Raw genomic sequence first — 15,312 nt, 5'->3', positions numbered from 1 at the left:
TGGGTCTCTGGAAAGCGTCTAGAGACAACTTTTGTTGTATTAGACGCTATATAAATAAAATTGAATTGAATTTAATTTAATTTAATTTAATACGGCAGAGAGGTGACTGAAGTAGGCTGAACCCAGGGGCTGAAAAGCATTTTTCCCCACAGAAGGATTTAACTTTCATGTTTCATTCATGCGTCACGCAAACAGGCAGTATCTAGGATCCTGCAGGCAACGTCCCGCCAGGCCAGACGCAGGACGTCCTCGCACGTCTCTGTCTCCAACCAACTCACAGCAGCGTGCGTTTGAATCACAGAGTTATGACGGCTGACGGCAGACGACAGGGGCAGAATCCCTGGGGATGGAAGAGAAACTGCTGTGTAAAGATAAACTTGATGTCAGTCCGGATGGGGAGAGCAGTTCCTCTGCCCAAACCTCGGGTTTGAGGAAGTCAGTCAGATGTCCAGGACGCGTCGAGGACACGCCGAAGACGCAGGGACGAGGCTCAAACTGGATGAGCTGACACTTTTCAGTCTCCTTTACTTCAGGCGCACAAAGTTGTGTGCCGAGTCGACAGGTGAGAAAATGAATAAGGTATGGAAAACAGCTGTCTCTGAGGACAGCTGTGTAAAACAGCTGTCTCTGAGGAGAGCCTCCCAGTCTGTCCTCAGAGACAGACTGGGAAGAATGTCCATAGTTGTCCTCCAACACAGCAGAATATCTTTAAACCATTCCAGGAGGAACTCCTGTAAATAAATAACAGACACGAGACTAAAGTGACACAGCAGTGACCTCTGACCCCTCAGACAATGCTGCATCAGGAACCAGGGTTACCATGGAAACCTTTGTTCAGAAATACAGTACAGAGCCAAGGACACCAAGGATAAAATAAGCCTTGCGTTTACGTTGTCCAGAGTTGGCATCAATATCTCTAAAAAGACGTATCACTTGGAATGCACGGGACTTGGGTTCAGATTTTTAATGACTTGGACTCGACTCAGGTTGACCTTTAATGACTTGATCCAGATGTATCTTTAATAACTCGTACATGACTCATATTAATCTTAAATTGAACTCGGCTGAGCTTTATCTTTAGTGACTTGGACTCAACTCAGATTTATCTTTAGTGACTTGAGTTGCACTTGATTCAGAATGATCTCGAATGACTTGGACTTCACTCATGTTAATCTTTCTGAACTGGACTTGTTTTTATTTTAAAGATTTTTGTGGTGTAGGTAAAAGTAGTGGCTTTTCTTGGTAAAATAGTTGGTTATCTTTAGTGACTTGGACTCAACTCAAATGTATCTTTAGTGACTTGGACTCAACTCAGATTTATCTTTAGTGACTTGAGTTGCACTTGATTCAGATTTATCTTTAAGAATATGGACATAACTCAGATTATCTTTAGTGACTTGGACTCCGCAGAACGTTCCTAGCCATGTACGCTAAGTTTGGACTTGTGCTCTTGGTAGTTCATACTTGGCAAGTACGACTCGGCAGACCTTCTTAAGAGGACAGGACGATGCATTTCAGTCCATCTGTAGTTAGAGAGTCAGTGAACTTGTGCACTTGATGATATCAGACCTCAGCTAACAGGCGAACACATTCAAAAACACCCCGAACACGACTTTCAACAGTCCATGGAGTCATCTGGTAAAACTGTTTGTAATACTTACTCTTTATGATGAGTTTCAGACAAGCACACTAGTTGAGAAATGGTTCCTGTTAGACACATTAAAATGTGCCTCTAGTGGGGTAAAGTGGTATTGCGAGACTTGCCGGACTGTCCCTGCTCATTAGCGCAGTCTTGTCAGCTCTTTTATCAACACAGCGGGTCTCTGTGCCCTTGGTGGTCAGACGTGGTACTGCTGCATTTGCACTTTGAGGGTTACGAGAAAAAGTAGGAACAAAGTGGCAAAAGCTTCACCCACCTTTCTTTTTTGGTTTGTTTAGCTGGCCTGAAATCCAGAAATAGATGTGTGGATGTAATATGTTACTGAGTCAAAAATACGACTGTGGGAAGGAAGGAGATCCCATTACAGAGATTTATGATTTATCTTGTTTATCAAGTTGTCCTGGCCTCCCATCCTGCCGTTGAAGCAACGAGCCCCTCGGCCTGCCTTTTACCATCCTTTGCCCTCCCTTTGGACCGGGGTCCTCCTTCCACCCAGTCAAGAGGCCATTTGTTCTCCTCCTCTCACGACAGGAAGAGTTCAGGCTGAAGTACTCCGTGACTCGGCTGAAGTACTCCGTGTTCTCCCCGACGGCAGGCAAACACAGTCGGGAAAAGGCACAGATGTATGTGCACTCACATCAGGAAGCAGATTGGAGCGGGAAAAACGAGATAAAGCAGGAAATGCATGGGTATCAGTTCCCTTCTGTTCACAACTGCTGCCGACTGAAACGGCGCTGGGGGGAATCTGTGTCAAGCGGTTAACTCTAGAGGGACTCCCCTCTCAAGGCGTCGCTCACGTTCACGGCGAGGTGTAATTTCATACAGAGAGGTATGTTCAGCGTGCTTCTGCGTTTGTAAGAGAAGCGAAGCAGGGCGGACTCTTCCAACACAGCAGGTGACTTCATCCAAGTCCCAATCACAAACGCAGCGTGCATATACTGAAATCACATGATTATAAACCCACTAAACATTAAGAGCGCTGGAGACATGCCATGCAAGGAGGTCAGGGTGTCTGTCCAGCAGCCGAAGCTGCAGCAGGACACCGATCCACAACATGGAAGTACATCCACCACAGAATGGATTCAGAAAACCCTTCTGGACTGGTCCAGCCAGAGTCCAGACCTGAACCTCATACAGGCGCTGTGGAAGGAACTCCAGAGTAACATCCTAGAAATGTGTCAGAGCGGAAGCAGCTCTTGAAAGAACAACGGCCCAGAATTCCTCCTGGACATTGAGCGGGTCTGATCCAGAAATGACAGGGGGGGTCCAGCTGGTCCTGACCACCTGAAGAACCCCAAGACTCGTTCGCTTACTCCTTCTTGCCACTGCAATCTTGGAAGACATCTGTCCTCAAATAGATGTGTGACTAACACCGAGCACCTGAAAACTTACACCCGAGAGGAGCGCAGCGGGAGCAAAAGTCCTGCAGGATTATGTAACCGCGGGTTTGAACTCGCTCCAAGGGCACAGCATGTTCTGATTTACGCTAAAACACCAGTTTCACTGACTGGCCAGGCAGCAGGGCCCAAGCTGCCTTTACAGGAACCACTGTATCATCTCACTGCTTCTTTAATGCTTATTTTTCTCTGTTTACAACTCAAATGCTTTCCTGTCACCATATTATTTTGATCAAGACAAGTTAACTTGATTAAAATATTATGTTTACAAGATAAGAAACGTGAAAAACAAGTGCACACCTCCAGTGATAAAGTCCATATCACTGAGCAGTTCTGTAAAGATAAGAGAAGACAATCAAGGCCGCTGAGTCAGAGTCCTCCACACCACCGTCCACTCTCACAACAGCTGTAAGATGACGGATTTGAGGCTCTGATTAAAGTGGGGGCTTCCCAGAATGCTTTGCCAACAAGTGCTGACACACGCGGTTGGAGGAGAACGACAGCGACCGGCCCCGGGGGCATCCGCTGAACATCTATGCAAGTATAACCCACTTCTGAGCACGTGTCACCTCGTATCTCCTGGCCGCTACAGCGGGAACATCTGCTTGTTTTCAGTCTAGAAAAACAGACGCCCACATTTCACAATCAGCAAAGTGTAGAGACCACGTGTTCAGCTGAATGCCTCCACCGCTGGAACACGCTCGCCTGCCAGACAGCGGTACCAGCGACAGCTGGGTTACACTTGCAGTCACTGGTCATGGGCTAAGTCCACCGCCCGCTCTGCCCCGTACAGGGTGGCACGACATACCTAGACCCCACCCGGGCCCCCACCCGGGCCCCCACCCGGGCCCCCACCCGGGCCCGACTTTGGTGTTTCCTGCCTCATCTATAGTGCTATTAAGATAAGATAAGAAATCCTTTAATAGTTATATAATATTATGATCGTTTATCATCTTACACATGGCCAGAGGTACGAAAGAGCATGAACAAAAATGTTGCTACTACTGAACTACTTCTACTACGGAACTAGTTCTACTACTACTGAACTACTACTGAACTAGTTCTACTACTACTGAACTAGTTCTACTACTGAACTAGTTTTACTACTGAACTAGTTCTACTACTACTACTGAACTAGTTTTACTACTGAACTAGTTCTACTACTACTGAACTACTACTGAACTACTACTGAACTGCTACTGAACTACTACTGAACTATTTCTACTAGTACTGAACTACTACTACTACTACGACTGAACTAATACCACTACTCAACTACTACTACTACCACTACGACTGAACTAATACCCCTACTGAACTACTACTACTATTGAACTAGTTCTACTACTACTGAACTAGTTTTACTACTACTGAACTGCTACTGAACTATTTCTACTAGTACTGAACTACTACTGAACTACTACTGAACTACTACTACTACTACGACTGAACTAATTCCACTACTCAACTACTACTACTGCTACTACTATTCAATTCAATTTTTCAATTCAATTTAGCGTCTGAACTACGTCTACAACAGAAGTTGTCTCTAGGATCTTTCCAGGACCCAGAACATAAACCCCCGAGCAATTATTACATAAACACTGGCAGGTTGCCACTACTAAAGTACAACCAGACACACTCACACTCACACCTACGGGCAATTTAGACTCATCAATTAACCTACAACGCATGTTTTTGGACTGTGGGAGGAAGCCGGAGTAACCGGAGGGAACCCACGCAAGCATGGGGAGAACATGCAAACTCCACACAGAAAGACCCCGCTGGGCCAGGGAGTGGAACCGGGAACCTTCTTGCTGTGAGGCAACAGTGCTAACCACCAAGCCACCGTGCTGCCCTAGTTGTAAATGTCTGCTTTGGAAATGAATGCTGGTGCTCTTGGCTCGAGAACATATGGAAACTCTACCCTCTACTACATCACAGAGAGTCCATGTTATAAAAAAGCCTCCAGAATGAAGAGTTGTTGGCACCGTGAAAATACTAAAACCCTTCGTTTACATTGTTTTTGAGTCATCAATGATGTTGGTAAATCATCGCAACGACATTGTATTCAATAGGGGTGTAATATAACGTGCCACGAAATTTCGCGATACAAAAACGTCACGATACGTGTCGTGGAGGTGACAAACTGCAGCGCGATATTGGGTTATTAATATTAATATATTGTGATTAGTAGTAACATCCTATTGGTGCAGCGGCATCACGTGACGACCTCGACCCGCGGACCAAAATCTACGCTCAGACTACGCTCAGAAGAAACTAGTACCGTTTTACGGCCCCGATCACGGGACTCTTGGGGGGTTTTGAGCTCCGAACTTTTACTTATAAGGTGAGCATGAATCAATCTTTATGATGTAAAGATTGTGTCGTCCCCGATGGTGTGAGGATGAAACGATACCGGGGTTCACCTTACGGCCTCAGGCTGGAGCAGGTGAAGCTCTGAGCTCTGGCACAAGATCAATAACAGTCATGTTGACTTTGGAGTTTGGGACTTTTCATAGTTTATTTATTTATTTATTTATTTATTTATTTATTTAATTTTAGTTGTTACATACATGAGAGAAACTATTCAGTTTGTGGCAAAATATTTTTACTTGTATGAAACTGAAGATGCATAATGCAAACCTGACATTTACATTTAGTTCAGTTTGTGGAAAATTATTGGCCTGGCTTGCTCTTTAAAACTTAAACAGTTATAAAGCTGTTTAAGTTTTCGTAAGCATTACAAACTGTAACAATAGTGCAAACGCACAGTATTGTTTTGTATTTTGTGTCTTTCAAATAAAAGACTATTTTTTCCAGTCATATGTTCCTCATTCAAGGTTGTTAAAAAAATACTGCTATAATATCGTATCGTTATCGTGACCTCAGTATCGTGTATCGTACCGTGAGATTAGTGTATCGTTACACCCTTAGTATTCAAACAAGAAAGCCAAAGGAATTATGACCAGGACTCCTAGAACTGGACTTCTTCTAGGAGGACTGGACGCCAGTTCTTTCCACAGTCCCTGGCCGGCTCCTGCACAAACGGTGGAGGACCAAAACTGCTAGGGGGGGGGGGGGGGGATACGATCCAAGGGGAACCAACTGAGGTTCAGTTCAATTTATTTAGCACATGGAGTCCACAGAGCCCTCCCCTAATCAGAGGTGGTAGTAACGAGTTACATTTACTCCCTTACATTTACTTGAGTAAGTTTAGGGAAAGTTTGTACTTTTAGGAGTAGTTTTGAATCACTATACTTTTTACTTTTACTTGAGTAGATTTGTGAAGAAGAAACTGTTCCTCTTACTCTGCTACATTAGGCTACGTTGAGCTGTTACTTTTCTTTTATCCCTTTTATCCACGTACGCGTCAATCTCATGACATCACTGGGTGATTCTTTGGGAAAAATGTTTGTTTTTGCATGTTTTGTCACATTTACACAGACTCAAACACAGAGTTTCTATGAGTTCATGTTTGTTCTAGTTCTGCTGGTTAAAAAAGAAAAGTACAAAGGCTGGAAATTTCGTGCTACTTGTGCTTAATTTATTTTTTTATTCTGTTATTATTTTATTTATTTTATTATTTATTAAAGTACTTTAATTTACTTTAAGATTATTTTAATTTAAGCTATTTTTTATTAATTTTAATTAATTTTATTAATTTAATTGGCCTGAAGATGATTTATTTGTACTTTAGTCTGTTTGAATGGTTGTGTTAAAAAAATAAATCAGACGTTACTCAACAGTTACTCAGTACTTGAATAGTTTTTTCACCAAGTACTTTTTTACTTTTACTCAAGTAATTATTTGGATGACTACTTTTTACTTGTACTTGAGTCATATTATTCTGAAGTAACAGTACTTTTACTTGAGTAGCCTACTATTTCTGGCTCCTCTAGCAGCTCTGGCCCTAATGAAAACCCTACTGTTCCGTCGGTCCGTCCGCGGCCCGAGAGCTGACAGATGTGCTCAGACTCACGCAGCTGCGCAGCGTTTCCACCTCAGCAACTTCCCCAAAGCGGCTGCTGAAGGGGGTTATAAAGGACTTTATTACACCGACATGCTACACGATCCCCGGCTCCTCCAGGCCAGGCGAGACTCGTAAGAAACGTGGCCGCGGGGGAGCGCACTAGCGCGGGCGCGCTGGAGCCGCTCCAACCGCTCCAACCGCGGCTTTGGTCACTTTGGTTTTAATTCCTGACTGCAACTTCCAGCGCCGTCACAATATACCACGAGGCTTTTCTGCAGTGAGCGCCTTCTCCTTTGTCAGACACACCAGGAAACCACAGATCAGATTACTTTCTGACGCGCACTGACTCAAGTGGAAGTTACAGTGCGCTCCGTGCGCACGGAAACGGACCCATGGTGCTGCATGGTCGCCGGTTCAAACTCGGTGCCACACTTTTTTCTTCTGCATGTGCAAACCGGCTCCCTCGTGCATGCGCGCATATACAGTACCTACCCGTCTTGAAGCGCAGGTCCTTGTCCTCCTCGGAGCCGAACTCCCGCAGCAGGGACAGGAACAGCAGCCCGAACGCGTTCTGGATCCCGAACACGGAGCCGTTGCACCACATGGAGGCGAGCATGACCACCCAGCCCCAGCCGCCCTCCGGGTGCACGAACTCCGCATCCTCCGCTTTCTCCGACACTTTCACCTTGTAGTCTCCGTTCTCCTTCTTGTCCTCCCCCTCCTCCTCCCCATTCCTCTTCTCCTCCAGCGGGACCTCCTCGGGCTGCGTCCCGGCCGCATCTCCATCGGAGCTGTTGTTTCCCTCTGCCATCCTGGCCACAAGTTTTTCAGGTTGTTCTTGGTCTGGAGAGTGACGCAGAGGCCTTCAGGTGCTGCTTCTCTGCATCTGCAGCTTGTTAAACTGTCACAGCGCTGCTGCAGCGGTTATAAATAGACTCGATGCAGGGGCGGAGCGCCGCGGCATATCGTGCAGCTCATTGGACCTCCAGTTTCACCCACTGCATCAAAGTTTAGAAATACGAGCAAAAAATCCGCCTCTTCTGCACGTGCAAAAGTTATCTTGCCATATGCTGCGCATAATATAGACGTATGGACCGGCCACCGCCTCTAGGGGGCGCTATGATCCAGTACACAGAGGTACATCAATGTACTTTATTTGTAGCATCCTCCTACATAGGAACATTTAAAGGGGACCTATGAAATAAAAATTATGTCCAATAATGCAGCTTCAATGGACATGTTGGAGAAGACAGCAGAGGTGGTGAATGCTGGTGCTCGAGAACATGATATGGAAACTCCACCCTCTACTACATCACAGAAAGTCGATGTTATAAAAAAAAGCCTCCAGAATGAAGAGTTGTTGGCACCCTGAAAACACAAAAACCTTTCGTTTGCATTGTTTTTAAGTCATCAATGATGTTTGAGATGGTAAATCACCGCAACGACATTGTATTCAAACGAGAAAGCCAAAGGAATTATGACCAGGACTCCTAGAACTGGACTTCACTCTACAGAAACGCCAGTTCTTTACACAGTCCCTGGCCAGCTCCTGGCACAAACTGCTAGGGGGGGTGGGGGGGTGTGATCAAAGGGGACGTAAGGACCAGCCACCGCCTCTAGGGGGCGCTATGATCCAGTACACAGAGGTACATCAATGTACTTTATTTGTAGCATCCTACATGGGAACATTTAAAGGGGACCTATGAAATAAAAATGATGTCCAATAATGCAGCTTCAATGGACATGTTGGAGAAGACAGCAGAGGTGGTGAGGAAGTGATGGACAGGTTGGGATACCGCCCCCCCCCCCCCCCCCACCACCATAGACAGGGGGGGCATGGTGGACCGGAGAAGTGCAGGAGCATGTACAGACAAAGGTTAGCTAAGAAGAAGTGGGACACTGACTACGTTTACGTGCAGTCAGAATTTGGGATAAGGTCAATATTCCGGTTACTGAAACTTTGGGAATAATCTGTTTCAGGGTTATCCCTGTATACATGGTAATTGTAATCATTTGGGATATCTGGATCAAACCAGCGACGCACAGAGAACGTCATGATGCAATTCCTGTCATTTCCACTTCTTCTTCCTGTATCCAAATCCAAAACAACAACAATAACAGCAGCTCGGCGGATAATCGGACCCGCTGGTACCAATTTGTTTCTCAGCCCTGTAGATGCCTTTCTCAGCGTCTTCCAACGGAGCTTGATCTGGTCCGGCGTTCGTACAAATCCTGCTTCGTGGAACTTTTCGTTCACCTTCTTTTAAATCTCGCTAACCCAGTACTTTCTACCGTCTACAAATGCAGAAATGTTCATATCCTCCATTACATTTATGAAGTGATTAGTTAGCGTGTTTATAAGAACTTCCTGGACTCAAAAGACCAGGATTCCTTGCGAAAAGAACATGCGCAGAAAACAAATTCCTGTTCCTTTTGATGGGGAAATCCCATTAGGCTTTACATGACCAAATATTCGGGTTAGAAAAGGAGTAACCCATGGGTCATTTTTGGGTTTTTAAAAACCGGAATATGAGCGAATTCCGGTTATTCAAAGGGGTTATTGGTGTTTACGTGGCCGTCCGCAACCGGGTTATTGCTAATATTCCGGTTAGAAAAGGATTATTGACAACATGGAAACGTAGTTAGTGAGACGACTGAAGAGAGGAGACAGGAGTACAAGGGAGACGCGGTATAAGGTGAAGGTAGGGGCGGTAATAGTCAAAAGAAGGGCGCATGACGATTTGTACGATAGGATGGACACCAAGGAGGGAGAGACTGATTAATGCTGGATGGCCAAGCATAGAGACAGAGATGGGAAAGACGTCCAGCAGGCTAGGGGGATTACGGATGAAGATGGAAATGTGTTGACAGGTGCCAGAAGTGTGCCGAGAAGATGGAAAGAGTACTATGAAGAGTTGGATAAGCAGGTGGAGGAACGACGGAGGTGAGACCAGTGGTGTTTGGTCTGGACACCGTGGCGCTGAAGAGAAGACAGGACGGAGAGTTGGACTTAGAAGAGGTTAGAAGGTTGAGGTTCCCTTTAGGAGAGACGAGGATGGATCGGGACGGCTTATGTTAGATGGTATGGAAAAAAAGTCAGAGAGGCCAGACCACCACCCTGGGGGTTCAACACCGCCACAACACAGGCGGTTTACCACCACCACCCTGGGGGTTCAACACCGCCACAACCCTGGGGGTTCACTACCACCATCCTCAGACATCCTTAGCATCGCTGAGGACGGCTGTAAGCTGAAACGCGTCCGATTCTCTGCTGCTATGCAGTGATTTAACCATATATTAAAAGTTTTGTACTTACAGTGAGTGCTGTCGGGTTTTGATTTTTTTGGACTGGCACCTGGTGACACACTTTTGGCCTTTTTGAGTGAGCATGCCAAGTCTGCCGGTTCACTACCACCACCACCCTGGGGGTTCACCACCACCACCACCCTGGGAGTTTACCACCGCCACAACAGAGGTGGTTTACCACCACCACCCAGGCGGTTTACCACCACCAACCTGGGGGTTCACCACCGCCACAACAGAGGTGGTTTACCAACACCACCCAGGCGGTTTACCACCACCACCCTGGGGGTTCACCACCGCCACAACATAGGTGGTTAACACCACCACCCAGGCGGTTTACCACCACCACCCTGGGGGTTCACTACCACCACCACCCTGGGGGTTCACCACCACCACCACCCTGGGGGTTCACTACCACCACCCTGGGGGTTCACTACCACCACCCTGGGGGTTCACTACCACCACCACCCTGGGGGTTCACCACCACCACCCTGGGGGTTCAATACCACCACCCTGGGGGTTCACCACCACCACCCTGGGGGTTCAATACCACCACCCTGGGGGTTCACTACCACCACCACCCTGGGGGTTCACTACCACCACCACCCTGGGGGTTCAATACCACAACCCTGGGGGTTCAATACCACCACCCTGGGGGTTCACTACCACCACCACCCTGGGGGTTCAATACCACCACCCTGGGGGTTCACTACCACCACCCTGGGGGTTCACCACCATCACCCTGGGGGTTCAATGCCACCACCCTGGGGGTTCACTACCACCACCACCAGGCGGTTTACCACCACCACCCTGGGGATTCACTACCACCACCACCCAGGCGGTTTACCATGTTAAACAAGATTCATGTGTTGTGTGTATTGTCATGCATGTGCATGTACGTATACGCATGTATGTATATATAGATATGTGTGTGCATGTATAAAGGTATGTATATATGTATATATATATAGATAGAGGTATGTATAAATAGATAGGTGTCTGCATGTATATAGGTATGTATGTATGTGTATACAGTATATATACACACACATACACATATACATACAGTTGTGTGAAAAATGTTTGCCCCCTCCCTGATTTCTTATTTTTTTGCATGTTTGTCGCACTTAAATGTTTCAGATCATCAAACAAATTTAAATATTAGACAAAGATAACACAAGTAAACACAAAATGCAGTTTTTAAATGAAGGTTTTTATTATTGAGGGGGAAAGAAAGAAAGAAAAGTCCAAACCCACATGGCCCTGTGTGGAAAAAGTGATTGCCCCCTAAACCTAATAACTGTTTGGGCCACCCTTAGTAGCAACAACTGCAATCAAGCGTTAGCGATAACTGGCAATGAGTCTTTTACAGCTGTGGAGGAATTTTGTCCCACTCATCTTTGCAGAATTGCTATAATTCAGCCACATTGGAGGGTTCTGGAGCATGAACCTCCTTTTTAAAGGTCATGCCTCAGCATCTCAATCGGATTCAGGTCGGGACTTTGACTAGGCCACTCCAAAGTCTTCATTTAGTTTTTCTTCAGCCATTCAGAGGTTGGACTTGCTGGTGTGTTTTGGATCATTGTCCTGCTGCAGAACCCAAGTGGCTTCAGCTTGAGGTCACCAACAGATGGCCGGACATTTTCCTTCAGGATGTTTTGGTAGACAGCAGAATTCATGGTTCCATTTACCACAGCAAGTCTTCCAGGTCCTGAAGCAGCAGAACAGCCCAGACCATCACACTACCACCACCATGTTTTACTGTTGCTAGGATGTTCCTTTTCTGAGATGCTGTTACTTTTACGCCAGATGTAATGGGACATACACCTCCCAAAAAGTTCAACTTTTGTCTTTTCAGTCCACAAAGTATTTCCCCAAAAGTCTTGGGGATCATCAAGATGTTTTCTAGCAAAACTGAGACAAGCCTTTATGTTTTTACTCAGCAGTGGTTTTGGTCTTGGAACTCTGCCATGCAATCATTTCTGCCCCGTCTCTTTCTTAAGGTGGAGTCATGAACACTGACCTTAATTGAGGCAGGTGAGGCCTGCAGGTCTCTGGATGTTGTTCTGGGTCTTTTCTGACTCTTGGATGAGTCGTCGCTGCTCTTGGGGTCATTTTGGTCGGTTCCTCCTGGGAAGGTTCACCACTCTTCCATGTTTTCTCCATTTGTGGATAAAGCCTCTCACTGTGGTTGTGAGTCCCAAAGCTTTACAAATGGCTTTGGAACCTTTTCCAGACTGATAGATCTCAATTACTTTGTTTCTCATGTGTTCCTGGATGTCTTTGGATGGCAGCATGATGTCTAGCTTTTGAGGATCTTTTGGTCTAGTTCACTTTGTCAGGCAGGTCCTATTTAAGTGATTTCTTGATTGAGAAGAGGTGTGTCAGTAATCATCTTTCCAAAGATGTGATAAACCACAGATAATGTGTTTTAACAGGGGGGATTTTTCCTGATTTTTTCCCCTTTAATAATAAAAACCTTCATTTAAAAACTGCATGTTCAGAACGTGTGTGTATGTGAATGTACAGTACTTGTATATAAATGCATAGATTCATACTAGAGTGAAGTTTGTTGCACGGTGGTTCTGAAGTGCCTGGAATGAATCAATACATGAAAATCCTTAAACAATACCCATTATTACCAGTGAAGGTCACCCTTGGGGCAGAGGCTCAACTCAGACCAACCCCCAACAGCACCCTGACCTGCTGCCCCCCTTATGATCCAGGTCCGGATCCAGGTTTCCTAGAGGGAACTTTTTTCCTGCTGTGTTTATGTAATGATCCGGGTCATGTTCTGGTCTTTGGAAAGATCTTAGACAACTTGTGTTGTAATAGTCGCTACAGTATATAAATAAAAATTAGCAGAGCTGAATTGAATTCTGGTCTACAGAGGAGTCCGTGGTCCCCTCAGTGACTGACAGGTGTCTAGGTGTCCAGGTCGAGACCAGCATCCCTCCCCCACCGTGCTGGACAGGTGTCCAGGTCCAGACCAGCATCCCTCCCCCACCGTGCTGGACAGGTGTCCAGGTCCTGACCAGCGTCCCTCCACCACCGTGCTGGACAGGTGTCCAGGTCCAGACCAGCATCCCTCCTCCACCGTGCTGGACAGATGTCCAGGTCCAGACCAGCGTCCCTCCACCACCGTGCTGGACATGTGTCCAGGTCCAGACCAGCATCCCTCCTCCACCGTGCTGGACAGGTGTCCAGGTCCTGACCAGCGTCCCTCCACCACCGTGCTGGACAGGTGTCCAGGTCCAGACCAGCATCCCTCCTCCACCGTGCTGGACAGATGTCCAGGTCCAGACCAGCGTCCCTCCACCACCGTGCTGGACATGTGTCCAGGTCCAGACCAGCATCCCTCCTCCACCGTGCTGGACAGGTGTCCAGGTCCAGACCAGCATCCCTCCCCCACCGTGCTGGACAGGTGTCCAGGTCCAGACCAGCATCCCTCCACCACCGTGCTGGACAGGTGTCCAGGTCCTGACCAGCGTCCCTCCACCACCGTGCTGGACAGGTGTCCAGGTCCAGACCAGCGTCCCTCCACCACCGTGCTGGACAGGTGTCCAGGTCCAGACTATCATCCCTCCACCACCGTGCTGGACAGGTGTCCAGGCCCAGACTATCATCCCTCCACCACCGTGCTGGACAGGTGTCCAGGTCCAGACCAGCGTCCCTCCCCCACTATGGTCTCCAGTGGCTCTGAGCTGGTTCTGCTGGTTTCCTCCAAACATGGTTCTGGACATGAAGAACAAACATGTCCACGTTGGTCTCATGTGTCCAAAAGTCTGCTGGTTTGTTCAGGTGCAGGTTTGTGGACCTAGTCCTGCTCCCAGGTTCTGTTCAGGTGAGGTTTTCTCCTGCAGCCGTCCCAGTCCAGTCTTCCTCAGACTGTGTTGTCGTGGACTTTAATGTGCTCGCAGCCTTCACAGAGCCCCATTGGGAGTGATTGACTGCGTTTCCATGCATCAATAACCCTTTTAAAACCTGAATATTGGCAATAACCCGAATTTGCACGGCCATGTAAACACCAATAACCCCTTTGAATAACCCGAATTTGCTCGTTTGCTCGAATTTGCTTGTTTTTAAAAACCTGAATATGAGCCCTGGGTTACTCCTTTTAAAACCTGAATATTGGGTCATGTAAACGCCAAACGGAATATCCCCATCAAACGGAACAGGAATTTGTTTTCTGCACATGCTCTGTTCACAAGGAATCCTGGTCTTTTGAGTCCAGGAAGTTCTTATAGACACGGAGAAACCAAGACCAGGAGGAGACTAATCACTTCATAAATGTAATGAAGGATATGAACATTTCTGCATTTGTAGACGGTAGAAAGTACCGGGAAGATTTACAAGAAGGTGAGCGAAAAGTTGCGTGAAGCAGCATTTGTTTTGAATTTGGATACAGGAAGAAGAAGCAGAAATGATGGGAATTGCGTCATGATGTTCTCCGTGCGTCGCTGGTTTGATCCAGATATCCTGAATGATTAATTACCATGTAAACGGAATATTCCGAATGTTTCAGTAACCGAATATTAGCAATAACCCGAATTTTGACTGCATGTAATCGTAGTTATTGTTTCACTTTTCTTTGTTTTTCTCAGATTTTCTGACTGGATGAGTCCAAATGAGGGTGTAAGTGGAAAACAGCTGGTGTAGGGTCGAGGGTCCGTGTACTTCGCGGCCATCCGTTTTTTGTTTTGAAATGACAAAATAAAAATAGAGAAAACATCCAAAATAATCAGTTTCCCATTTTTTGTTTTGATAATAAAAAACGAAAAATGGATCGTTATCCGTTGTCTGCTGAAGCCTGATAACGAGCCATTCATTAGAATCAGGTGTGTTGGAGGAGGGAAACATCTAAAACATGCAGGGCAGTGGGTCCCGTGGACCGGAGTTGAGAAACACTGCTTTAAATCATACAAAAATATCATGGGAATACATTTTAGCAGCAGCGATCAGCTGCATAATATATACCT

The 15,312-nt window shown here is 46.5% G+C and overlaps 1 protein-coding gene across 1 annotated transcript in view; it reads right to left on the bottom strand.

Annotated features, from left to right (window-relative positions):
- Positions 1-7,996, bottom strand: part of slc16a10 (solute carrier family 16 member 10) — a 59,488-nt gene extending 51,492 nt beyond the window's left edge. Inside the window, exon 1 of the mRNA XM_061746343.1 lies at positions 7,523-7,996. Coding sequence (XP_061602327.1) covers positions 7,523-7,841 — 319 coding nt within the window. The 5' untranslated portion in view covers positions 7,842-7,996. The remainder of the gene's footprint in view (positions 1-7,522) is intronic.
- Between the last annotated feature and the right edge of the window lie 7,316 nt (positions 7,997-15,312).

Source organism: Cololabis saira, chromosome 18, assembly GCF_033807715.1.
Source record: "Cololabis saira isolate AMF1-May2022 chromosome 18, fColSai1.1, whole genome shotgun sequence".
NCBI lineage: Eukaryota > Metazoa > Chordata > Actinopteri > Beloniformes > Belonidae > Cololabis > Cololabis saira.
Note: the sequence above shows the minus strand (reverse complement) of the source record. Positions and strands in the feature narration are given on the sequence as shown.